Source organism: Carassius carassius, chromosome 4 (genome assembly GCF_963082965.1).
Source record: "Carassius carassius chromosome 4, fCarCar2.1, whole genome shotgun sequence".
In the NCBI taxonomy this organism is placed as follows: Eukaryota; Metazoa; Chordata; class Actinopteri; order Cypriniformes; family Cyprinidae; genus Carassius; species Carassius carassius.
The window spans coordinates 10,355,905-10,376,897 of record NC_081758.1 but is presented as its reverse complement, the minus strand read 5'-3'; the positions used below and the strand labels follow the sequence as shown (position 1 = coordinate 10,376,897).

The following is a 20,993-nucleotide window of genomic DNA, read 5'->3' as shown; positions in this document are numbered from 1 at the left end:
CCAGGTTTTGGAACAGAGCCATTATAAATGGTCTCTTAATTAAGTTACAGACTTAATTATAAGACTGTTCAGTCTTTGGAAAGTACAAAACCTGTTTTAGTTCTGTAAATGTCCTGTAGTGAATACATTTTTTCCTGTAGTAGTAGTAGTATCAATATTGGTCTGGTCTTCCAGTGTTGACATGTACGGAATGCAATGTAATTTCACTTTTAATGTTTAATGTCTGAATTTCACAGAGAGAATTCCCCAAATTTTTCACTTTCCGGGCTCGAGACAAGGTGAGTTATGTTTTACACAAGACTACCAGTGACAGTAACAACGCACTGTAACACTTTTAAATGCAAGTGTTCATTAAATTAATCAGCAGCTTTATGTTTAAGGGGGATACAGAGGGCAAATGAGGAGTAAAAGAAAAAGCTGTTATATTCCTCCGTTATATTCCTGTGCAAGTCACTCCATCATGAACAATGGCGTTTCTATGGCTTCTTTCAGCCCTGATAGTTTGCTAAAATGGTTCCAACAAAGCTCATTACATTTAATGAACTTTTTAATTATTTGTCTCATTTGAGAGGGATGACATCCATTAGCAGCTGTGATTACCTAAATTTACTAAATCTAGCCTGCTATTATAGCTCACAGCACTTTCTGCCCCTGTAGACTCACTTTCTCTAAATTTAAAACAAACAGTTTCATCCCATTTATATTTATATTAAGTCGTTTTCTATTAGTAAAATTTAGCTTTTTCAGGATTTTTTTTTTTTTTTTGGCAAAAATCTTAATCATTTGTTAAATCATACATTTTTGGTTGATATTGTAATCACAGATATTTAACACAATTAGGACTACACAAAATTACCAATTTTATACAAGTATTTTTTTTTCCCTCGATAGTGATGTATCAGTACATTTTTGCTATGATATCAAAATTTGAATTTTTCAATTCTCAACACCAATTTTGAAACCACTAATACTGAAACTAAGCTAACTAATGTAACTGGGGAGGAAAGTTATTGTTTAATTTAATCTTTGTTATATTTAGCATTTCTGCCATACAAACAGCTTTAAAGGTGCTCTAAGTGATGTCACATGTTTTTTAGGCCAGAACATTTTTTGTCACATCCAGCAAACATCCACATCCGCTAGCTGCCTTTCCCCTGAACACACTGTAAAAAAACGCGGTCTCTCTAGACACCACAGGCTCCACAAACAACAAGAAAAACAAACTGTGCTCACCCACACCATGAAACATAACAAGCTGTTACAGCCAATAACCATCAAGAAAAATTTGGGGGTGGGGTTTGGGGGGTTAGTGCGCGGATGAGGAGGAGGGAGGGTCTAGCTAGCCTTTGTTTTGTTTGACAACAATTCGAACGAAAACAAGAAGTTACGACTCCTGGCATCGCTTAGAGCACCTTTAAATCATATTGTGAAAGATAATGGTCTCATTCACTAATCATTTTTTGTGGATTATACATATATGAACAGTGGAGTTTATCACAAAAATATTATGATATTAAAACTTTCCCAACCTCTACCTTTCCTTTACAGTCTTTGTCACTCTGGTCTACTTTTTTTAAAATGAAATTATAAAATGTAGTACAACATATATTGATGAATTGTGATTTGTTTGTGAAAACCTTTAGTGAATGAGATCAAGTGATTATATTTTTTTTAATTCAAACTATTTTCCTTTTTATCCCAGGAAAACAAGATAGAAAAATAATAATCCACGACTTCTTTAAAGTTCCATATTTTTGAAATGTTGTGCTTGTTTGTGAAATTAATAGTTTTTGGGGCAAGACTGTCACTTTGTCAGAAAAAAAAGTTTTGCCAATCTTTTTTTTTTTTTTTCTCCAGTTTGAGGAAGACCGTATCTACAGGCACTTGGAACCTGCTTTGGCTTTCCAGCTGGAGCTCAACCGCATGCGTAATTTTGCACTGACAGCCATCCCTTGTGCCAATCATAAGATGCACCTGTATTTGGGAGCTGCCCGTGTGGAAGTGGGCATCGAGGTCACTGATTACCGCTTCTTTGTGCGGGCCATCATCCGCCACTCGGACTTGGTCACCAAGGTAGGAGCATCTCTGTGATCTGTATTTGCATCAATAAACTCTGTTGCATGTATGACACTCTATGGTTCCCTGTTGTGTAGGAAGCGTCGTTTGAGTACCTGCACAACGAGGCAGAACGTTTGCTGCTGGAGGCCATGGATGAGCTGGAAGTGGCCTTCAACAACACCACAGTGCGCACTGACTGCAATCACATCTTCCTCAATTTCGTCCCAACCGTCATCATGGACCCTTCTAAGGTTTTAATGCATTTCAAAGGATAATTGTTTTAGGAAGGTACATATCTGCATGCGTTTTGAACTCTTGTATTCTCATTAGATTGAGGAATCGGTGCGCTCCATGGTCATGCGCTACGGCAGTCGTCTGTGGAAGCTCCGCGTGCTTCAAGCTGAGCTCAAGATCAACATCCGATTGACACCCACTGGCAAACAGATCCCCATCCGCCTCTTCCTGACCAATGAGAGTGGCTACTACCTGGACATCAGCCTGTACAAGGAGGTCACAGACTCCCATACAGGACAGGTGGGGCACAAAGACCGACAGGTGGGGCTCACGTGTCTCTTATTAACACAAACACATATGTAAACTCAGACAGCTAAAACTGAACAACAGTACTATGCCTTCGTCATATTTATCATAGGAAAAATAAATCGAGTCATGTGTGTCCAAACATAAATGGTACCGCACAATTTGTCATTGCACTAAGCAGTTTCATTCTTTCAAATGTTGGTTTTCAGTGATTTGTCATTTAGTTTCATTTGTCAGTGAAGTGCTGACTTTTTCAGTCTCAAAGTAAAAATGCTTTTTCATGGAGTTAAATAGAAATTATAGTTTTTGAAATGTTTGCAAAATCATGTACTGTCATTGTGACTGTCAGCATATCATTGGCCAGCTGTTATCTGTTTGTCTAGACTTGGGGAAAATTATAGATTTATTTATGGTTATTTGCATTTTTCTACCTTTACCTGAGACTGGCTGATTCTCTTTTGTCCTCTATCTCTCTGTCATCAGATCATGTTCCAGGCATACGGAGATAAGCAGGGTCCTCTTCATGGCATGCTCATTAACACACCCTATGTCACTAAAGACCTGCTGCAGTCCAAACGCTTCCAGGCCCAGAGCCTCGGGACCACCTATGTCTACGACTTTCCAGAGATGTTCCGTCAGGTATCTCTAAAGACTAGTCTAATAATGGCAATATATATTTACCATTCAAATGTTAAAGGTCCGTAAGATTTTTTTTTTTTTAAAGAAAGGAATACTTTTATTCAGCAAGGATGTGTTACATTGAGCAAAAGTGACAATAAAGACATTTTTTATGTTGCAGAAGATATATATGTATATGTTCTATGTTCTTTTGCACAATATTACTGTATTTCTGATCAAATACAGCCTTGGTGATCAGTTGTTGGTTTATCCATCCCACCTTTAATTACTTTAGACTTTATTTCTATTTATTTTGTATATATTTTAAATAAAAACACTAAATCTATGAAGAGAAACATTTTTAATTTGTGATTAGTTTGTTAAGGTGTCAGTTTCCCTCTAGGCTCTAAGGAAACTATGGCAGTCCATGGATGCACACGCCATCTTACCAAAGTGTCCTCTACCATCGGAATTGCTCACCTTCACAGAGCTGGTTCTGGATTCTCAGGGTCAGCTGGTGCAGATGAACCGCCTACCTGGAGGAAATGAGGTAAGATTGCACCATGTTAATGATGACTAAAACTTCTGTTTTATAAAAATGTATTCCTTGTTCAAAACTGAACCTAGAGCAGCTTTACGGCAGAATTGAATTATCTTTTTTTTTTGTTTACCACTGTAAAGCTGCTTTGAAACAATTTATATTGTATAAAGTTCTATAGCAATAATGGTGACTAGACTTAAAGGGGTAAACTATGTACCTCAAGCTTAATTTGTGGCATTTTCTTGCTCATTTTCAGCAAATGATCACATCGGTAAACTTTGTAGACTGTAGGGGGCCCCTTTACTTCTTATATTTGTGAGGATACCCCCAAGCATTTATTTAGGCATCACCTTTATTGTGAATAGACAAAAAAAACAGCTTAACTCATGATTCCATGATTCTCTAGATTGGCATGGTAGCATGGCGGATGACTCTCCGAACCCCTGAGTACCCGGCCGGCCGTGAGATTATTGTGATCAGCAATGACATCACACATAAGATTGGCTCCTTCGGGCCGCAGGAGGATGTGCTGTTCCAGCAGTCTTCAGAGATGGCGCGGGAAAGTGGCATTCCTCGACTCTATATCGCTGCCAACAGTGGAGCCCGAATTGGCCTGGCTGAGGAGATCAGACACATGTTCCACGTGGCCTGGCAGGATCCAGCAGACCCATACAAGGTTTGGAGGGGCTCCAGGGGAAGGGATCAGTGATCATTGATCTAGTGTTATTCTTCAAGATGAGTGTCATTATCACTGTGTTTTCCTGCTGATTTCTAGGGCTTTAAGTACCTGTACCTCACACCTCAAGACTATAAGAAGGTGTCTGCTCTGAACTCAGTCCACTGTGAACATGTGGAAGACGAGGGTGAATCCAGGTGAGTTACTTATCATCCCACACTCAGATTTTTAGCTTAAAAATTAGTAAGATGGTAGGGGGTCTTTGATAAATGTTATTCTTATTATTTTTATTTTCCCTTTTTCATTAAAACTATTGTAATTTCTCAGCACAAAAAGGTTTTCTTCACCAAAAATAGTTTTACATGACCAAGTTACCACCTCATTATCTTTCTGTCACGGTCTCTCATTATCTTTTGAAAGGATCAGTCGTTATAGGCAAATTGAAAAAAATATTCAATTCTTCTGGTTTGTAAATAGGTCCGACTTCCTCATTAATGGGGATTGTTAATAGTGGTTGACTGATACTGTTTTTTTGACAGCCGATGATTATATCTTGGAAAACAGGAGGGCCGATCATTTTTTTATTATTAATAGTAGTAATATTTAAGAAATTTGAAATAATTTGAGAATAGATTAAAAAAAATGTGTAAAATAAACATATTTTAGATGACAAAGTATTTTTTACAAATAAATAAATGTTTCATAAAATATCATTTAAAAGGAAGTAAACACTGTTACCAACAGGGCACTCAGTATTTTGGGAGGTTTGTGCACATTGGGAATCATATTTTTCAAATAAAGCAATGGTAACACTCGTTTACCATACAGCACACAGAGAAAATGAAATGAATATGACAGTGGGCAAATGCATAAAGCGCAGCATAATTTGAAAGCACGAGTTTAAAGTTCAAAGCATTCAATTCACCAACCATCACACAGAGAACACGTGATCATGCTGGATAAAAATGCACACTTCACAAGATCTCACAGCTGGATTCAACTAAGTTTGCAAGGTTTGTGAAATTAAATGTTCATTAGTCATTCAAAGATTTGTTTAAATTATATAATGCGTATTTGCTTAATGCTGATGGCAAACGAGAAAGTATTATAATGTTTGCCTTTCTATTACTAATAATATAAAAGCAATCTATCCATATTAGATGGAGCTGTTAACAACTATAGTAAACAAGAGGGAGAGTGTGAGCACTATGTGCGCTCTGACTCTGCCGTTCTCAGCGCCTCAAAATAAAAGTCCCACCTCTAATACATTGGCCAAGCAGAGAAACTTATGGGCCGATGCCGTTATTTGAAAAAAATGCCAAATATCGGCCGATATATCGGCCTTGGCTATATATCGGTCGACCACTAATTGTTAATGCTTTTATAGCTGGTATAAGAACATGGGGGTTTTGCAGATTAGTTTCTGTAAATGGTTGGGCTGGGAAATTTTTTTTGTTTTTTATTTTTTTTCTACTGTAATGTAAATTCTCCTCTTATGGAACATTTGTGTCTTTGCAGGTATAAGATCACTGATATCATTGGTAAAGAGGAGGGCTTGGGTGTGGAGAACTTGAGAGGTTCTGGCATGATCGCAGGTGAATCTTCGCTGGCATATGAGGATATCATCACCATGAACCTAGTACGCTGACAGAACACACACACACACTTGTTATAAACTATGGCAAAGATTTGTCGAAAAGTTCCACTCTGGTATATTCATAAGAACTCATAAGCAATAAATTTAGTAAAGCTTTACCATTCCGATTTATACAGCAGTGTCTATGTCATAGTGTTTTGAGTATCTGTGTGTTTGGTGGTGCTCAGGTGACTTGCAGGGCCATTGGAATTGGAGCATATCTGGTGAGACTGGGCCAAAGAACCATACAGGTGGAGAACTCTCACATCATCCTGACTGGAGCTGGAGCTCTCAATAAGGTCAGCTGCACCGGTTAATTTGCTTTCTGGTTTAGATCTAGAATCCACTACATGCCAGTTGTGCCTCAAAGCATTTTTATAATTCGAGTAGTAAGTATGCTTTGTATATTTTCAGAGGTCTTCTCTGTTGTTTAGTTGCTTCTATGAAAGATGGCATTTGCACATAAATTGCCTATTCACTCTGCTGATAAGGGCATTTTAATTGGCCTCTCTTTTAATTGCATTAAGTAATTTGATTGGGCAGAGGCAGGAATTGTGACAGGCAAGCGTGAACTCCATAAGCCTTGTGTGCACTCATCTATGACCCAAGTAAATGAATCCCTAATTCATGCAATTACCGCAACTGCGTTACAATATGACTTTTATGAATCAGCCAGTTTCTTATTTTACTGGTGGTAATTCTTTCCTCATTTATTCATCCCTCATGTCATTCCAAACCCATATGGCTTTATTTCATAAAACACAAAAGACAATTTGGTAGCACTTTTTACAGTCTTGTTCCGCGTGTACCTATTATGTACTTATACAGTAGAAATAACTGAGTAATAACTACGTACTATACCTAAACCTATACTTAACCCATGTAGTTATATTATACTAACCAGTACTTTCTTGGGTAAGTAAATTGTAAGTACATGTACTATAAAATAAAGTATAATTAAAAATTTGTACATGCAAAGATTGGAGTCTACTGATTTTAGGCTTAAAAAAGGAAACAAAAGTACCCCATGTGCTTTATTGGGAACAGAATTTATTTTTTTACAAACTGAGGGACAGTATAAAAACTGATATCTCAGTATAGAGACAATAGAAGTCACTTGCCATGATGGAAAAACAAATGTGTTTCTGTAGGTTTATAATTCACCTCTCAGTGACTGCCATCCCCCTGTGTCTCTCTCTCTCTCTTTCCCGTCATCATGCTGCAGCTCCTGCAGGAATAATAGAATGAGAAGCGTGAAGTTGTTATTTGCATAGAAATAGGCTGATGCCTGGGGCTGAGACCGGGGAGGGACACCCATATCATTCCTCTGAGATCAGAATGAGCACTTCTACAGCTACAGAGACCCCTGTCTCGCTCTGCCTTTCTCCCATCACTCTCTTCAGCTCTAGATTAGGGTTGGGAACGACTTTTATTCAGAACAATTTCCTTTAATGATTCTTAAATGTCCGGAGTGGACAGAAAAACAATATTCAGATATTTCCGTCATGGCCAATGTCTGGTTGTCCTCTCTGGAATCACAGGAACGCCCCATCTAGCTCCATCTGAAAACTTTCTTTACAGTCCCATTACTGTGTTAATTAGAGCAGAATCGTGATCGGCTCATTTATAAATACCCATAAAAAGTATTACCATACAGGTCTCAGGGCACGTCATGTCTGCAAGGGAGTCTTAACTGTTACAAAAAAGTTGGTCTTATTTAGAGTTACCTTTCCACGTTTGGTCAAACCTTTGTCAAGTCTGAACAACTGAACAACATTCATTAGGAAAACAGTGTGTCAATAATGCAAAATGACAGTTAAAGGCAGTTCATCATTGAATTCAGTGATGTCATCTCTGTTCAGTTAAATAGTGTGTCTGCCTTTATTTGCAATCAAGTCAACGATATCGCTGTAGATGAAGTGACCCCAACTAAGCAAGCCAGAGGCGACAGCGGCAAGGAACCGAAACTCCATCGGTGACAGAATGGACAAAAAAAACCATGGGAGAAACCAGGCTCAGTTGGGGGGCCAGTTCTCCTCTGACCAGACGAAACCAGCAGTTCAGTTCCAGGCTGCAGCAAAGTCAGATTGTGCAGAAGAATCATCATTTCCTGTGGTCTTGTCCTGGTGGTCCTCTGAGACAAGGTCTTTATAGGGGATCTGTATCTGGGGCTCTAGTTGTCCTGGTCTCCGCTGTCTTTCAGGGATGTAGAGGTCCTTTCTAGGTGCTGATCCACCATCTGGTCTGGATACGTACTGGATCCGGGTGACTGCAGTGACCCTCTGATCTGGATACAGACTGGATCTGGTGGCTACAGTGATCTCGGAATAAGAGATGCAGACTAATATTAGTGTAGATCCCATTCATCTAATGATGTAGCAATTACATCGGGTGGTATGGGAAATGTTCACGGTTCCGGTTTACCTAATTAATGCAGCCTAAAAATCCTTTAACAGATTTGGATATTAAAAGCATATTAGTATGTTATGTGTAAGCCAGGTTAAAGAGATGGGTCTTTAATCTAGATTTAAACTGCAAGAGTGTGTCTGCCTCCCGAAAAATGTTAGGTAGGTTATTCCAGAGTTTAGGCGCCAAATAGGAAAAGGATCTGCCACCAGCAGTTGATTTTGATATTCTAGGTATTATCAAATTGCCTGAGTTTTGAGAACGTAGCGGATGTAGAGGATTATAATGTAAAAGGAGCTCATTCAAATACTGAGGTGCTAAACCATTCAGGGCTTTATAAGTACTAAGCAATATTTTAAAATCTATACGATGTTTGATAGGGAGCCAGTGCAGTGTTGACAGGACCGGGCTAATATGGTCATACTTCCTGGTTCTAGTAAGAACTCTTGCTGCTGCATTTTGGACTAGCTGTAGTTTGTTTACTAAGCATGCAGAACAAACACCCAATAAAGCATTACAATAATCTAACCTTGAGGTCATAAATGCATGGATTAACATTCCTGTATTTGACATTGAGAGCATAGGCCGTAATTTAGATATATTTTTGAGATGTAAAAATGAAGTTTTATAAATGCTAGAAACGTGGCTTTCTAAGGAAAGATTGTGATCAAATAGCACACCTAGGTTCCTAACTGATGACGAAGAATTGACAGAGCAACCATCAAGTCTTAGACAGTGTTCTAGGTTATTACATGCAGAGTTTTTAGGTCCTATAATTAACACCTTAATTTTTTTCAGAATTTAGCAGTAAGAAATTACTTGTCATCCAGTTTTTTATATCGACTATGCAATCCATTAGTTTTTTAACTTTGTGATTCTATCACTGTGGAAGATATGGAAGATTTCAGTTTTTCATTATCCGCTGGAGCAAAAGAAAGTACATACCAGACACATTAATTCTGTCTGGCGTTGGAGTCAATGCCCTGACCAAAACTTGATTCCCAAAATTCAAAACTAGATTCCCAAAACTAGACCTCTTGCACTCCAGATATGAGACCATAAGCGGAGATATGCTGTAGATGCGGTCCAAAGGAGCTTTTAAACTAGCAGTTTAGTTTTAGCATTTTGGGAATTTATGCAACTAGCAACATCACATGCATTTTCAAAATGACTAACGACTAATCAGTGTATGAATGGATAAAGGAAGACAAAATCAGAGTTTTGATGTTGTCCCAGAGGCATAAAAATCCCCTTGCTTTCTGCCACTCGGTGACACCATCATCCTTCTCGGGTCATTGACAGCATTGAGTGAAGAACAGACTCTCCTCACCCTCCAACACTGGGCTTACTGCCTGTGTGACAGTATTGATCCACACAGCCCCAGGACCTCCATATCACTGACACTGCCATAACACACAATACACACGCCATGCTTCCTAGTTTTGTGTTTCCTCAAGCAAGAAGCAAGAAAAGTTAGTGACATTACACTGATCAACATAAAGTCTGGTCTATGTTGCAGCTTATTCTGGCCAAGAATCGCCCAACTCATTACAATCTCTTGTCAAGGTGGCACCATCAATTATACATTAAGAGAATTGTTCGCACAGTCATAAAGAGTCAAAGTCAAAGTTCTTAGGACTTTTTAGCGTCATTGCAATGCTTGATTGACCCGAGGCGTGGTGCTGTAGCTTGACTCCTGAATCCATTTAGGAGTTCAATAGCAGTAAAATGAAAAGGCTAGTGGGACATGCCTGACCAACATATAAAATGACCAACCACAGTTCTTTTTATTAATTTTTAATTTGATGTTTATGGGCAGGAGTTAATATAAAATCAACGGTTCAACAATATTAGACTGGTGTGCAACAAAGTGATTGCTAATTCTCATCATGCCATATCAGTCTCCATGAAGACTACAGACAACAATTAAGAAATTGCTGTAAAAGGTGTGTACTTTAAGCTAAGTCAAAGAACGAATGATTGTGACATAATTTCAAACCAACTTTGACCGGAGCAAAGATGTTTTGTAGTTAATTTTGCTGTTTAATCACTTTCAAATTGCTATTTGCCTTTGATAGCATTTCAGGTTAATTTCTTCGCTCACTTCCCAGAATAGTGGTCTACTTTGAACTAATGTTTACCCTTGAGCAAAGAACACTTGGCGAAGAAACTTCTCCAAGAGTATTTCATGGCTTTAACTGATGTACTAACCATTTCACAGACAAAACGAAATCAATGCATAAAATAAAGTTCTTGAGGATATCCTCACCGTCACCATCTGCCTTAAAACTGCTCAGTATCTTATACAATGTAATGTATCTCACAAACACACTTTACGTGATCCAGCAACTAGTTCTTCTTCAGAAATACTCACTCTCGTTCAAGATAAGATTTGTTTTCGTCACACACACGATTATATAGAGCCTATATAACCAGCAGTGAAATGTGAGTCAGGTCCGCTCCATGGACAGTGCAATTATTATTAGAATAAAGCAGAGATTCAAATATACATAAATATAGGTATCAAATAATGAAATAAGTAAACAATAAAAATATAAGAATAAAATATAAAAAAGACGTATACTGTAGAATCAAATATAGAATAGAACATAATGTGCATGAAAGTATACTGTAGTCTTCAAATATGAAGATACACAGGATTGTACAAGAGGCAAATGTGCAAATGTTCATTATACTGTAGTCTTAAATATTAAGATACACAGGAATGTGAGAGAGGCGAATGTGCCAACAGGTAGTGACACTGTCAGTTTGTCAATGTGAGGTAGAGAATGATGAATATCTTACTGATTAAGTGAATTTTAAGTGGAGACAAGTGAATGTCAAGTAAGAAGCAAGTGGCCAGTGTTGCAGACTTGAGCAAAACTTCTTCATTCACTGCTTTGTTGTTTCTCCACAGGTTCTGGGTCGTGAGGTGTACACCTCCAATAACCAGCTGGGTGGAGTACAGATAATGCACAATAATGGAGTCACACACACCACTGTGTGCGATGATTTTGAGGGAGTGTTTACATTACTGATCTGGCTGTCTTACATGCCAAAGGTATGCAGAAGACACTGTGATATGAAACCCAGAGAATCTCCTTTCGAGTCTAACACTGCTGTTCTCTTTCAGAATAAGTTGAGTCCTGTGCCGATGCTCAGTGCTAAAGATCCCATCGATCGGCCAGTGGAGTTTGTTCCTACCAAGGCACCTTACGACCCACGCTGGATGTTAGCAGGACGTCCCAGTCAGAGTGAGTAGATACTGCAACCCTAGACTTCATTACATGTTTAGCTCTGTTGAAAGCATCTGTCGAAAGATTTTTATCGTGGACCCTCTTAGATGTACTTCCATTGTATGTGCCTTACTGTGATAATAATTCTTGCTTTAAAAACAAAAAAACAAGGGACATTGGGGAATTTTTCTGTGTCAGTGACATTATGCTGTCGAAAGTGTTAAGGGATGTGGTGTTAGATGGAGGAAGTGTCAAGATTACTGTGGTCTGAGGGTTTATGTGTGAGGCACAGGACTAGGTCTCTCCACTCAGAGATAAGATACTCTGGGATATATGGAGTGTTTTTTATTGACGAGACAGTTTACACATCACTGTAATTGCCACAGTGAGGTGGGGAGATATCGAGAGCGGGTGGCAGGGAGAAGAATCTTTGTCTCAGTGTATTTGAATGGCAATCTCTTCCTGCAGCAAGCATGTGCTTCCACTCGGTTAAACTCAGCATAGCTCTGATGAAGATAGGATGCTAATGTAGCTCTAACAGGCTCTCTCCTTCCATACAGACACTAAGGGTGCGTGGGTGAGTGGGTTCTTTGACCACGGCTCTTTTCTGGAGATCATGCAGCCGTGGGCACAGAGTGTAATCGTAGGGCGAGCCAGGTAAGCACCAATAAATACTGTCACCTCAAAAAGTACTGGGACTCTTAGGCAAGTCCTAAAACTTGTAGATGGCACTTATTGACTGATAGATGGTCTGATATTATAATGCAAACAAACTACTGTAGAGCTCTCAAAACTAACCATTTTTAAAAGGGGTTTTCTTGAGAAGTATACTTGTTATTATTATTTTAAATAAATGGCAAATGCTCTGACACATATTCACAAATACTTATTTTTGTAATGATTAGCCACACAGTCTGAGCCTTTACACTCCTCTGTGAACTTGTGTTGACCTCTGACCTGAATTCCTATAGGGCAGCGTTTGTCAATTGAGAAGGTCCTGCTCTGATAAATGCTCTTTGAAAAGTCCTGTGGGGAACATTAGTTTCACATCAGTCTTCTGATCCATATTCCTTTAGTTATCTGCCACAATACAGATTGACAATGAATGGCTCTGTTTTATTTACCATTTAGAGTATTTGTCTGCATGATAAAACCTTAAAAAAAAAAAAAAAAATTTGTATACATTGTTGGAATAATGTAATTGAATTATTAAGTCCACTGAATGAAGAAGTATAATTATAAATTGTAGTTAGTTTAGACAACGCCTAATTTTAAATAATCACTTTGATAATTGTTTGATTATTTTAAATAAATATTTATTGTTCATATTTATTATTATTATTATTTGTTATTGTTGAGCATTAGTATAATCTTTCCCTGTGTAATACACATTCTCCATTTGTCAATTTGTAGGTTGGGCGGGATCCCAACTGGAGTCGTTGCAGTGGAAACCCGGTCGGTGGAGCTCTCAATCCCAGCAGACCCAGCGAATTTGGACTCTGAAGCCAAGGTGACCACTTAGAAACACTCACACACCCTGTCACTTGATTTCTTTTAGTGAGATGACCAGTGTTTTATGTTGTTTCCTGCAGATCATCCAACAAGCAGGGCAAGTGTGGTTCCCTGACTCTGCTTTTAAGACTGCACAGGCCATTAAAGACTTCAACAGAGAGGGGCTTCCACTCATGGTGTTTGCCAACTGGAGGGGCTTCTCTGGAGGGATGAAAGGTCAGTGACATGTGAAATGAAGTAGGATACGCTTTAGTGGGCTATGATGGTCTCTGCTAACACCTCATGTTCTCCTGTCTTCAGACATGTATGACCAGGTGCTGAAGTTTGGAGCATATATAGTGGACGGACTGAGAGAATACAAGCAGCCAGTGTTGGTGTACATTCCTCCACAGGCAGAGCTCAGGGGAGGATCATGGGTCGTCATAGACCCCACCATCAACCTTCGCCACATGGAGATGTATGCAGATAAGGACAGCCGGTAAGAACCAGTTTTGTTTGATATTGTGCATTGCATCTTTTTTTATTTTTGTTTTATGTAAACGTAATAACAGTGTATTGAAAAGGCATTTGTTGTGCTTTGCTTTGATGTGCTTGGTTTTGTTTTGTTTAGCTGTGTTTGGTTTTGTATGGTTTTGTTTTATTTGGTTGTGTTTGGTTTTGTTTGTCTTTGTATGGTTTGGCTTTGTATGTTTGTTTTTTCTTTGGTGTTTGTTTTTAGGTTTTATGTTGTTTCGTGTGTTTTGTTTGTGGTTTGTCATTGTGTGCCTCATCTTTTTTTTTTTTTTTTGGTAAGAGTGTATTAACACTGCATAAAATATGAATAAATAAATAAAAATAAGTGGTCAGACCTTACAGGCAGGCCGTTATGAGTGATGCAAGAAAAGCGGTTTCAAAAAGTTTCAAACAGATTCATTGTAATACCCTGTTTGAATAAACTGATTCATGAGTGTGTGTTCTGCAGTGGTGGTGTGTTGGAGCCTGAAGGCACGGTAGAGATTAAGTTCCGTAAAAAAGACCTGGTGAAGACCATGAGGCGGGTGGACCCTGTATACATGGGGCTTGCAGAAAGATTGGGTAAGTTGTTTACAGTGCTCTCTCTCTCTCTACTGAAATCCTATCTTGTTTTATTGGGCGTGTATGAGTGTTATATTAAAGCACCTCATCGATGCGTTCTGCTGATTGTCGTCATTTTCTCTACTCCCTGAGGAGACGTGTCTATCACAGGGGTCTCAGATCAATCAGACGCATTGCTGTTCTGTACCTCCTTCGATCGATTACCCCCTCAGCAGTCACTAAAGAGGACCGTGCCACCATAGTGGCCTGCGGTGTTGCAGGCGGCCACGTTAAATGATTAGCTCTGAAGGGATCGATCTCTTTCAAACAGCCACAGACTGACGTGTAATACTGGAATGCTCCTCTGTTGGCTGCACAGTCGTGGTGTTAAATTTTTGCTGATCTTTATGTATTGAGCGAGAGACCAATATATAAAATCCAAAATAGCGGAGTTATGCTCATTAGCTTAAGCTAGCATGAAATCAAAATGGACTTTTTTTTTAAATGCATGTTTTTTTTCTCACTATTCACCATTGTTATTTTACATTTTTCACCAAAATGAAGTAACTTACTTTCCAGTGTAATTTTAGTATTGTTTATATACTATTATAGTATTTATTTATATTTTTGAATTAGCGTTTATTTGTATATTTTCAGTTTCATTTTAGATTATATATAATTTTTTTGTTTTAGCTTTTGTAATTTTATTTTAATTAAATTAAGTTAATAAAAGTCACTTAGTTAATAAAAACACTGCTTGCTTCACATTTCTTGGTGTTGACCCCACCTCAGCCAAAAATATAGCAATTAACAGCAAAACAATTTTTTTATATAGCTAGCAGTTATTGTTTTAAATAATGCAGCCTTTCTAAAATCCTAGTTATAACTTAAAAAAAAAAAAATATATATATATATATATATATATATATATATATATATATATATATATATATATAAATAAAACACTATAATTATAACACTAGAAAATAAAATAAAAAATGCCACAATTATGGCAAATAATGATTGATTTGAAGATGTTTTACCATTGTGATATCTTCAACTTTCATCCTCACATTCCAAAAAAAGCTTCTAAACTACTACCCAAAAAAGTTTCAGTTGGGCAGTAGTCCTCTTAAACCGCTAAATGCTTGCCTGATATACCTGCCTGTTTCTGAAGTACTTTTTTGGTGCATTCCTCATTAATTTGCATATATTCGTTCTGTGTTCGTGTTTTCAGGCACCCCAGAATTGAGTGTATCTGAGCGTAAAGAGCTGGAGAGTAAACTGAAAGATAGAGAAGAGTTCCTGCTACCCATATATCATCAAGTGGCCGTGCAGTTTGCCGACCTTCATGACACACCGGGCCGTATGCAGGAGAAAGGAGTCATCACTGTCAGTACTCCACTCTTATAGTAGCTTATACTGGTCTGCTCTGCTCTGCTTTTTCCCACTTTAGTTGTTTTCCAATGTACTTTTGTCTTCATATTTGTCCCCAGTAGAAGAATTGGAAGCTCAAATAAAATATGACCTATGCCATAAATGAATCTGGACTTGTGTGTGTGTGTAGGATATCCTGGAGTGGCAGACATCTCGACTGTTCTTCTACTGGCGCTTACGGCGGTTATTGTTGGAGGACACTGTTAAGAGGAAGATCCAGTGTGCTAACAGCGAGCTGACGGATGGCCAGGTTCAGGCCATGCTCCGCCGCTGGTTCGTGGAAGCAGAGGGAGCTGTAAAAGTATGTTAACCAACATACATGTAAAAAAAACTCTTTTTGGTCCAACTTTATATTAAGTGGCACTAACTACTATGTACTTACATCAAAAATAAGTACAATGCACTTATTGTGTTCATATTGTATTGTTTAAAAAAAAGAAAAACAGAATTTTAAGTCCGATATCTGGCTAAAGGGACACTCCACCCCGAAATGAAAATGTTGTCATTAATCACTTACCCCCATGTCGTTCCAACCCCATAAAAGCTTTGTTCGTCTTCGAATAACAATTTAAGACATTTTGGATGAAAATCGAGAGGCTTGTGAATATCCCATTGACTGCCAAGTAACTTACTCTGTCAAGGTCCAGAAAACTATGAAAGACGTCGTCAGAATAGTCCATCTGCCATCAGTGGTTCAACCGTAACGTTATGAAGCTACGAGAACACTTTTTGTACATGAAAAAAAAATAATAATAATGACTTTATTCAACAATTTGTCTTTGTCTCTCTCTGCATCATGGTAGCGCCATTTTGTAAAATATGAGCTGAACGTGGGGAGCTTACGCTCTTCTGTGTCAGCCACAATGCAAGGACACGTTTTCTACGTGTATTTAAGCTTTGATTTGAAAGAAAACAGCGCGTCCTTGTGGCGTGGCTGACTCAGAATGCTACTTGCTTTTTTTTGCTGTTTTTAGGTGATTGTTTAATGAGTGATGTATGATTATTGGTTGACAATATTTGCTAGTTTTATGGAAGACTGACTTCATTTGAGTCTTGAAGATTTTTGATAGCTTTAGTGCATTTTAGATGAAATTCACTGTTCCGTCAACTTAAAAGTTGGTCAGAAGAACTGAATAATTTTTTTTTTCTTGAAGAGGTGTGTGGACCAGAGAGTATATTAAAGTTAGAAATTCTCAGAATGGATGAACTTTGCCAAACTCCAGACTAGGCCTCAGAAGAGTCACCACACCAGGTACTGGAGTAGAGCCAAGCCCCCAGGGCAGGTTAAAGTATCTGCAGAAGACGCTGTCTGGACCACTAATACATTACCCGAATCAGAGAGAGCTATCTTAAAATACAATTAATCTCCACCCTGCCAAGCGCAGATAGCAGAGAAACACGCTGTTTCTTAATTAAAGGCAAACGGATTAAAAATGATTAATATGGGGCATTAAATGTACTTACTGACTACAAGTGCTTGCATTTTGTAGAAGCACGGAAGCCCATTAACGCCTCGACAAATCTTCACAAGCACAAGTCCAGCTTTGTTTCAGATCAGCCTGATGTTATCAGTCTAAGCCTAAATGAAGAGCCGTTGATTAGGATTGTGATTTGGTTTTCAAATAGAAACATTGTCAGAAAGTTTGTTTCAAACAAGCTCCATGTGTTGTTCTCTCGCAGGCTTATCTGTGGGACAGTAATGAGGATGTTGTGGAGTGGTTGGAGAGGCAGCTGGCAGAGGAAGAGGGTGCCAGATCTGTCATCGATGAGAATATCAAATATATCCGCAGGGATCACATCCTCAAACAGATCCGCAGGTAACATCCAGACACCAGCCTCACAAACATGACTTTTCTAGTTGTTCAATATTGATTGTGTAAGGATCCAGGATTAGGATTTTGTTAAATATTTTTTACTCACAATTTCTATCCGATAAAATATTTTAGAGCTTGACATAACTAATAAAATGTGCATTCTTTATTTAAAAAAAATCACACTTTAAAAGCCAGACTTATATACTTATATATGGAAATCCTGGTTGTTGAGGGAGTTGATTTTAAAATCAATTGATTTTTACACCCCTAATTATCCATGCAAGTATGCAATTGTTATATAGTTTGTATTTTTAATTAACCGTTGTTTCGGTCATTGTATCTTTTTTTAGCCTGGTTCAAGCTAACCCTGAAGTGGCCATGGACTCCATTGTTCACATGACCCAGCACATTTCTCCCACGCAGCGTGCTGAGGTGGTCCGGATCCTATCCACCATGGACGCCCCTGCGTCAACGTAGAGCCCTGTTTACACACAATCATCTCAGAGGCCTGATGTTACTGAAAAATGGAACTAGAGGAGCCAACATGGCAATGTGACTGTCTTTACATTGTTGGCTATGATTCTGAAAGTACGAGTTATAATAGATACTCAGAGTCAGTACTTATGAATGCACATCAATGCGCACCTTTAGAAACACTAAAATGTAAAAAAAAAAAAAAAAAAAAGTGTTGTCATTTATAGTTTTCAAGTCTAGTCAAGTGCACTTTGAGACTTAGATTGAACAGAGACCAATTGTAGAAGCAAGCTTCTGTTAGAGGATTTCTGTTTGAGAGAGAACTTTGCAACTTAAAAATCAACTTTTCACTTTCTCCTACAACAGTGAGTTATAACACCCATCCACACTGAGAGCAAGTGATGTCACAACTAGGTCACTCCTGCTTTGGGAGTGATGTAGCTGTATTTCGTCACATCATTTGCTGTGTAGACGTAGTTATTTTCCTTCACATGCAGGATGGTCGACTGAGCCATATGACCTCCTTTCATTCCCTTGTGGCTTAACCAAAAAAAAAATTGTTTTTCTTTTTAAACGTGTATCCACTAGTATTGTACTTATAAATATGATGTTTATTTTTTAGCATAGATGATATAACGCTGAAAAGTCGTTAACTTATTAAACAGTAATGTCTAAGTGCTGTAGTTCAACATAGTACACTGTACTGTAAGTGCATAACTGTAGAACATGATTGTTGTTACAACTTACATATTCTGGAATGACAGAAGGAGTACAGTGTAGATGTATACTAAACGAAAAAGGTGGCTAAGGATACTTGAGAGAGGTGAAGAGAGTATTATAAACAATTTAAACTGGCAGTCATGATGTCTCATTTTCATCATGATAGTTGTCGCCACTACCAGAAAACCTCAAGCAGCCACTCCAATGCTAGCACTGCTGCTTGATTCAATGAAAGTTGAAAATTGTGTCAAGTTCGCTGACATGCTGTGACCCAAACAGGTGCTGGATTGTCTCATGCATTTGTAAGGGTTGCTAAACTTGTTACTGGAGCAATCCAAAGCGGTCTCCTTTGTCAAAATATAGGATTTCCTTTTTACTGTGGCAAGCTGTAATTGCATTCTAAAAAATGACTATATAATAAATTCTTACATGTTAAATTCTTGGCTCAATCTTTATTGAATATACAGGGTCATGTTATGAAAAACAGGATTTTCTAAAATATTCTATACAAAAGGGCCAAGCACCTAACCCTGAGGTACCCCAGGGGTTAGTTTCTATAAGTGAGACCCCTTTCCTCTGAAAAAAAGATATACATTCGACTCAATATAATGCTTCGGCACAATGTAATGCAGGAAATAGGCAAACTCACAAAAGAGTACTGTTACTAATTTATGAAGTAAAGGTTAAGCTGTTAATGGTGGGCTATCTACAAACCCGATTCCAAAAAAATTGGGACACTGTACAAATTGTGAATAAAAACAAAATGCAATGATGTGGAAGTTTTACATTTCAATATTTTATTTCGGAATACAACAAAGATGACATATTAGATGTTTAAACTGATAAAATGTTACATTTTGAATGGAAAAATAAGCTGATTTTCAATTTCATGGCATCAACACATCTCAAAAAAGTTGGGACAAGTCCATGTTTACCACTGTGTGGCATCCCCTCTTCTTTTTATAACAGTCTGCAAATGTCTGGGGACTGAGGAGACATGTTGTTCAAGTTTAGGAATAGGAATGTTGTCCCATTCTTGTCTAATACAGGCTTCTAGTTGCTCAACTGTCTTAGGTCTTCTTTGTCGCATCTTCCTCTTTATGATGCACCAAATGTTTTCTATGGGTGAAAGATCTGGACTGCAGGCTGGCCATTTCAGTACCAAGATCCTTCTTCTATGCAACCATGATGTTGTAACTGATGCAGTAAGTGGTCTGGCATTGTCATGTTGGAAAATGCAAGGTCTTCCCTGAAAGAGATATATATATATATATATAGATATATATATAGATATATATATATATATATAGATATATATATAGCATATGTTGTTCTAGAACTTGGATATACCTTTCAGCATTGATGGTGCCTTTCCAGATGTGTAAGCTGCCCATGCCACACGCACTCATGCAACCCCATACCATCAGAGATGCAGGCTTCTGAACTGAGCGCTGATAACAACTTGGGTTGTCCTTGTCCTCTATAGTCTGAATGACATGGCGTCCCAGTTTTCCAAAAAAAAACTTCAAATTTTGATTCGTCTGACCACAGAACAGTTTTCCACTTTGCCACAGCCTTGGCCCTGAGAAAACGCCTGCGCTTCTGGAGCATGTTTAGATATGGCTTCTTTTTTGACCTATAGAGGTTTAGCTGGCAACGGCGAATGGCACGGTAGATTGTGTTCACCGACAATGTTTTCTGGAAGTATTCCTTTAAATTATTATATTGTATTGTAAATTATTCCATGTCTTTTTTACTCAACATTTGAACAGTGTCCCAACTTTTTTGGAATCGGGTTTGTATGTATAGATGCAATAAAAAACATCACTTTTAATTCTAAGGATCAAATATGGTGGGAAATTGCACATTAAAAGTATGAAAATTAGCATAGCCCGAGAAAAAATCCTTAAGTTTAAGTGACTGTTTTCTACCACCAGATAATCAGTGCTTGTCTTCATGCTATTCTTTAGTCTTGAGAGAAATCAAATGGCGGACAGAAGGATCCAGGAACACACTTCCATTGATTTATCAATTCCGCAATCATGGTCTCATTCAACACCCTCTTTGTGGGTTTCACACATTCTATTCTCATACTATCTAACGACAATCTGAATCACACCAGTTCAATACCCAATTAAAATTATGGTAGCCACAATAGTCAAAGCTTGTGGTGGATAACAAGAAGGTTTCTCTAATACCTCTAATCAGACTGCATTTTACAGAATGCTTCCAGAAAGGGTAAAACTAGGTGCATATTGGTTTCACTACATGC

At 38.1% G+C, this 20,993-nt stretch overlaps 1 protein-coding gene across 9 annotated transcripts in view; it reads left to right on the top strand.

Moving 5' to 3' along the window:
• The window catches only part of acaca (acetyl-CoA carboxylase alpha), a 53,419-nt gene extending 34,261 nt beyond the window's left edge, over window positions 1–19,158 (top strand). For 5 of the 9 annotated variants that reach the window (XM_059546619.1, XM_059546627.1, XM_059546611.1 and 2 more), the window contains 21 exons: window positions 237–278; window positions 1,858–2,073; window positions 2,154–2,309; window positions 2,389–2,613; window positions 3,082–3,237; window positions 3,620–3,766; window positions 4,164–4,433; window positions 4,533–4,630; window positions 5,952–6,072; window positions 6,258–6,368; window positions 11,393–11,536; window positions 11,609–11,729; window positions 12,272–12,368; window positions 13,125–13,221; window positions 13,304–13,439; window positions 13,524–13,701; window positions 14,185–14,297; window positions 15,514–15,668; window positions 15,844–16,014; window positions 17,394–17,530; window positions 17,878–19,158. In XM_059546619.1, the coding sequence (XP_059402602.1) occupies window positions 237–278; window positions 1,858–2,073; window positions 2,154–2,309; window positions 2,389–2,613; window positions 3,082–3,237; window positions 3,620–3,766; window positions 4,164–4,433; window positions 4,533–4,630; window positions 5,952–6,072; window positions 6,258–6,368; window positions 11,393–11,536; window positions 11,609–11,729; window positions 12,272–12,368; window positions 13,125–13,221; window positions 13,304–13,439; window positions 13,524–13,701; window positions 14,185–14,297; window positions 15,514–15,668; window positions 15,844–16,014; window positions 17,394–17,530; window positions 17,878–18,004 (3,018 nt within the window). In that variant the 3' untranslated portion in view covers window positions 18,005–19,158. The remainder of the gene's footprint in view (window positions 1–236; window positions 279–1,857; window positions 2,074–2,153; window positions 2,310–2,388; window positions 2,614–3,081; window positions 3,238–3,619; window positions 3,767–4,163; window positions 4,434–4,532; window positions 4,631–5,951; window positions 6,073–6,257; window positions 6,369–11,392; window positions 11,537–11,608; window positions 11,730–12,271; window positions 12,369–13,124; window positions 13,222–13,303; window positions 13,440–13,523; window positions 13,702–14,184; window positions 14,298–15,513; window positions 15,669–15,843; window positions 16,015–17,393; window positions 17,531–17,877) is intronic. The other 4 variants (XM_059546604.1, XM_059546639.1, XM_059546632.1 and 1 more) reach the window with 1 other exon arrangement.
• The last annotated feature ends 1,835 nt before the right edge of the window (window positions 19,159–20,993 follow it).